Consider the following 6000-nt stretch of genomic DNA (forward strand, 5'->3'; position numbering starts at 1 on the left):
ATCAAACGACGACAGTCGCAGCAGAGAATGTTATCTAGGATTCGTTCTAAGCTTCCTTCTGAATTGATGAAGACGATTTGAACAATAAGAAGGTTGGTTTTGCATTTTGTTTTTCTTTGTTTTGCACATGTAGCCACGCTCTCAACAATCAAAAATCTCATAGTTTAATTTATCAGGCCAGTAAACTTTTCTCTTTACTGTTTTACATGAATCTACAGTAGTACTAGGCGAGGACGTCGGGACGTTCTGTCCGATTTCACGTTTCCTCTGGCGGCTTTTCATCTCTGCTGCTTCACGCAGGAAAGAGAGGAATGGGACTTCAGGGAAGATGCCTTTGGTGGTGATGCTCTGATCCGACGCTAAGTTCATGCAGATTGCAGAGCGCAACATCGGCGTGAACGTACAGTTAATGTGTGGACGTTCTGATCCGACTGAGCTTTTCATCAGGTTCACATGCAGATAATGAGCGTGCGGGAAGGCGGATATATCTCCCACACCAGAGAGTATCCTGTAACATTTTGCCATAATAATAATAATAATAATTATTGAAAATATTACTGTTCTTATTATTCTTATTTTATTATATTATTAATTCTATATTAGTATTATTTGTATTTAGAATCCCACTCGTGTTATATAAGTTTAGTTTTTAGGTCAGTATGACATGCGATCAGTGAGTCTCTCTCTCTCTCTCTCTCTCTCTCTCTCTCTCTCTCTCTCTCTCTCTCTCTATTTATGTCTCTTTTTCACACAGAGAAAAACATTGTTCTGTTTTCTCCTTCTTTGTCTCTTTCTACACCCACACTCCCTCTCTCTCTCCATCCCCCCCATCTCTCTCCCGCTCTCTCTCTTTCTCCCTCCCTCTCTGGATTTAAAGTCCCACATCCACTGATTGTGTGCAGAAGGACAAATCCCAGTCCCACTGGAGGAAGTGAAGTCACTTCCTCACACACACACACACACACACACACACACACACACACACACACACACACACACACACACACACACACACACGGAGCATATTTTTATGTTGAGTTTTCTTCTCCCCACCCCCCCCTCTCTCTGTCCACGTGGTGACAGAAGTATTTTACTCAGTTCTGTCCAAGCAAAGTAATTATGAAAGTTTAGTGTGTGTGTGTGTGTGTGTGTGTGTGTGTGTGTGTGTGTGTGTGTGTGTGTGTGTGTGTGTGTGTGTGTGTGTGTGTGTGTGTGTGTGTGTGTGTGTGTGTGTGTGTGTGTGTGTGTGTGTGTGTGTGTAATTCCTTGCACATGAAAACTTATTTGGCCAAATAAAGCTGATGTTTATGATTAGTAGATGCTGTAAAACTATTTAAATACATTCCATTTAGTGTTTACTCTATAATTACAGAGAGTACCGACGACCTTAAGTGACACTGCCTTCTAAATTTTGTACTTCCCAACAGAGCAAATATTATGAGTTTGATATAGATAGATAGGTAGCCTGCCGTCCAGTGTCAGATTCAATCCCATAATAACTATGTGTTTAAGAATCAAAATTTAAATTAAAAGTTTCTTTCTCTCCGTCAGACCTGTCGCAGCACGTGGTGTCGGACTGCAAACAGGCGATGGCGCTGCTGGAGGAGGGCGTGGCCAATCGCATCACCGCGGCGACGCACAACCACGACGCCAGCAGCCGCTCGCACGCCATCTTCAGCATCCAGTACACGCAGGTCGCCATGGCAACGCATATTTAAAATTAACTATTTTTTAAATTTGTTTTGGTAATTTTATTTGTGTGTAGAACATTTAATTCAAAGGGGCAATTCACAGCACTTTACATAATAATAATAATAACATAATAATGGTACATAATAATAATAATAATTAGATATAATAATAATTGTTATGTTAATAAAATGTATTTAATAATAATGTTCTATACATATTTATGACTTAATATTTTTCTATTTTTTCTGAAGGAATTTCTCAAATAATCCTTGCAACACTCCGCATGAGCTGTACATTTATTTTAAAACTTTTTCCTTCATGTTGATTGATACCTGCGTCATGAAATGAATCATAACTTCACTTCATTCTGATTATTCTCAAGAGTGATAATTAAATCCAAATTACACAACGTAATCACGTTATCAATACTGACTTTTGGTCTTCCTTTACTGCGGTCTAATGTTTTCATTCTATCTGAATGTGGAATTTTTATTTGCATTGACTAGTTTGGCTTTTCATTTTTATCCTGGTTTCTGTCCACAGGCGATTCTTGAGAACAACCTTCCCTCCGAAACCGTCAGTAAGATCAACCTGGTCGACCTGGCCGGGAGGTGAGACTTTGTTTGACTGACTTTATTTTATTATTATTTGGAAGTTAAATTTGGGCAAAACACGTGATGATGAAATGAAAAGAAAAGAAGGAGCTGTAACATGAATAAAGAAACTTTATTCAGTGCTCCTGAGCAGATTTGATTGGAAATGGCGCCCCCTGGTGGAAGTTTCCGAATTTCCCCTCAGTATTTCCACACAACATGTAAATTATTCAAAAGTGCTTATTTATTTATTTATTTATATTTAATTATTTGGTCCTGTTTTGTGTGGATTCCAGCGAGAGGGCAGATCCTCACTACTGCAGGGACAGACTGACAGAGGGCTCCAACATCAACAAGTCTCTGGTCACTCTGGGCATCGTCATCTCTGCTCTTGGTAAATCCAAAATCACGATAAACATTTAACAGTAGATGTAACAGTATTTACTGTAAGAAAATACCAAAAATACGAATCCCTTAGTCCTAGTTTATTTTTAAGACAGTTCCGTTTTTCTAATGTTAATTGGCTGTAGAAAACACACCGATCCTCACCATGACGACTGCCTCCTGTCTGAAAATGTACTTGGCGGAATAAACATATTATTGTTATTATTATTATTATGTTATTATTATTATCACCATTATAATAATTATTATTAGTAATTGTATCAGTATTTTTCAATACAGCCATACATGTGTCTCACCAGAATATCAAATTCTTCTTCACATCTTTCCATTTCACTTTCTCCTCCTGTGTGCAAAATTGACCTCTATTCCAAACTCTGATAACACACACACACACACACACAACACACACACACACACAAAACACACACACACACACCATCCCTCTTATACTCTCTGCATCGTTCTCGTCTCCAAAGCCCAGAACTCCCAGATGTCCAGCAGCTGCCAGAGCATCAACAGCGTGGCCAGCGAGGGGGAGGTCAGCACGGTGGGCTCCCACAGCAGCTCCCTGTCGGGTGGAGGTGGAGTGGGAGGGAGGAGGCACTGCTTCATCCCCTACAGAGACTCCGTCCTCACCTGGCTCCTCAAGGACAGCCTGGGAGGAAACTCCAAAACCATCATGATCGCCAGTGAGTCTGTGAAAAGCCTTTGAATTTCACTCAAAAAATAAAAAAACAAACAATTGGAAACTAGGTCTTGTGTTGCAAGATCAAAATTGCCAGGCCGCACAAATTCGCTCTGAAAGGTTCGATTGTTTTTTGTTTTTTTTTACGATTCGGTTCTTGGCGACTCGCTCAGTAAAAAGAGTCGTTCCATTTTCCCACTCTTTTGTTCGGTTTGATTCGTCCATCGGAGTCGAGTAGAATATGACGGGTGTGCCTTTTGTGCTTTTATTTATTTTTATGTTTTTATTTTCCCACAGCCGTGTCTCCGTCCGGCAGCAGCTACAACGAGACGCTGAGCACGCTGCGCTACGCCGCCCACGCCCGCAACATCGTCAACAAACCCCGCGTCAATGAGGTGAGCACGCCGGCCAAGACGGTGGTTTTATTATGGAAATGTTTTGTTTTGTTGTTGTTGTGCATCTGAGGTAATGTCTGTCAAATTAAGGTTTGGTTGCATTAATTATGTAACGATCACTTCACAATTTATACAAAATGTATAAAAAAAAAAAAGTCAGATTTGTGTTTAATCGTATTAAATTGAATGTACTGAAACCAGCAGTTGTGAGAATTAATTGTAGTAGTTGTTGTAACGTTAGCCCTAGTAGAAGCAGAACTGCCCTTTAAACATCGCGTAAGCCTCTTTACACCAAATCCGTAATCGCATCCGAGAGTTGGATCACCCCTCCGAGTGGGCGTGGGATGAACTGCGTCTGAGTTTCGCGTCAAAATGTGTCGGAGAAAATGGGAGAGCTGACCATTTACCATTTTCCACAAATGAGAATTTAAAACCACCTCCAGATTAGTGTTTGCAAAGTGCGGGAAAAAAATCACACCATTCACTGATATAGGAAGGGGTTTATTGATTTATTATTATTATTATTATTATTTATTGAGCGAATATGGTGACATCCAAGGTTAACAATAATAACGTAAATTACATTACATACAACATTTATATGCTTAAAAATATATAGAATATATATATATTTTTACTATCATGATTACTTAGTGTTAAGCCCAGTTGCAATAAAAAAGAAACGTCTCTTGTCGCATGCGTTGGAGCTGATTACATTGGAGGCGTGGCTTATCGCAGAGGGGGTGTGGCTTACAACATAGGGGCGGGGCTTATCACAGCTCACCTATGCTTTTCATGTGCGGAATTGGACTCCGTGGACTGAATGAATGGTTTGTCGCCGTCGTATTCGGTGTGAATTGGGCTTAACCCCTCAAACAGCATTTCAAAGGTCTTCCCCCCCCCCCTCCCAAAAAAAAGCAATGAAGCCAATAAAAAGTTGCGTTCCCCCCAGGACGCCCACGTGCGGCTGATCCGGGAGCTGCGGGAGGAGATCGACCGTCTGAAGAGCATGCTGCTCAGCTTCGAGATGGTGACGCCATTTTTCAAATGTTTTCCTTTTTTTTTTAAATTTTATTATATATATATTTTTTTATTTTATTTTATTTTTACATTTTTTATATAAATGTTAAAATTAAAATTGTGACTAATGTGTGTTGTGACCTCGCCCTGCGCCTCCCGCAGCAGCGGGACCCCAGCCCCTCGCTGAGCGACGACCGCGAGGGAAACCTCTCCGACATGGTGCTGCAAAACGAACTGAAGGTAAACGCCCTTTTGTCCGCCCCAAAGAGAACCGTTAATTAATGGACGGTGTTTAATTTGAAAGAAGCGATGGAGGACGGCGCTCACGGGTGTAATCACCTGGAAGCCTCGAACGGGAAGTGGCCAATTCCTCCTCCCGTTGTTGCCGTTAATGACTGTGGTGACGGGAATAATGGAACCAGCGACTGAAACTACTCCCAGTCAGTACTGCAGTTATAATGAGACGCCTCCTCTCCTCCTCTCCTCCTCCTCTCCTCTCCTCTCCTCTCTTCCTCTCCTCTCCTCTCCTCTCCTCCTCCTCTCCTCTCCTCTCATTCCTCCTTGTCTCATCTCCTCCCCTCCTCTTCCTCCTCCCCTCCCCCGCCTCCCCCTTCTTTCCTCCGCCCCGCCTCCTGCTCCACCTCTCCATCACCCTCCCCTTCTCGTCTCCTCCCCTCCTCTCTTTGCCTCCTCCTTCTCTCTTCTCCTCCTCCCCACTCCTCTCATCCCCACTCCCCCTCCTTATCTCTTTGCCTCCTCCTCCTCTTGTCTCCTCCCGTCCTCTCTTTGTCTCCTCCATTCATCTTCTCCTCCGCCCCGCTCCTCATCCCCTATCCCCCTCCTCCTCCTCTCTTTGCCTCCTCCTCCATTTGCCTCTTCCTTCCCTCCTCTCCACTCTTCTTTCCTCCTCCTCTCCCCTCCTCTCCTTCCCCCCCACCCCCTCTCCTCCTCCTCAGGTGGAGCAGCTGACGAAGGCGTGGTCGGAGGGATGGAGGGAGCAGCAGGAGCTCCTGGACCAGTGCAGCGTGGACATCAACAGGGAGCGGGCCGGGTTCCTGGTCAGCTCCCTGCAGCCGCACCTGGTGGCCCTGGACCGCGACGTGCTCAGCACCGGGGTCGTCTTCTACCACCTCAGGGTACCAGTTGTATTTATTTGCGTTTGTCGGGACGCACATCTCAGAAAACGGTCATTTTGCCGAGATTTAGAACG

At 43.5% G+C, this 6000-nt stretch overlaps 1 protein-coding gene across 1 annotated transcript in view; it reads left to right on the top strand.

The window, feature by feature from the left end:
• The window catches only part of stard9 (StAR-related lipid transfer (START) domain containing 9), a 55792-nt gene that overhangs the window by 23756 nt on the left and 26036 nt on the right, over positions 1-6000 (top strand). The window contains exons 8-15 of the mRNA XM_080012728.1: positions 1552-1694; positions 2236-2303; positions 2582-2679; positions 3167-3379; positions 3673-3770; positions 4723-4800; positions 4953-5030; positions 5747-5926. Coding sequence (XP_079868854.1) covers positions 1552-1694; positions 2236-2303; positions 2582-2679; positions 3167-3379; positions 3673-3770; positions 4723-4800; positions 4953-5030; positions 5747-5926 — 956 coding nt within the window. The remainder of the gene's footprint in view (positions 1-1551; positions 1695-2235; positions 2304-2581; positions 2680-3166; positions 3380-3672; positions 3771-4722; positions 4801-4952; positions 5031-5746; positions 5927-6000) is intronic.

Source organism: Zeus faber (assembly GCF_960531495.2).
Source record: "Zeus faber genome assembly, chromosome: 13".
NCBI classification, from domain to species: Eukaryota; Metazoa; Chordata; class Actinopteri; order Zeiformes; family Zeidae; genus Zeus; species Zeus faber.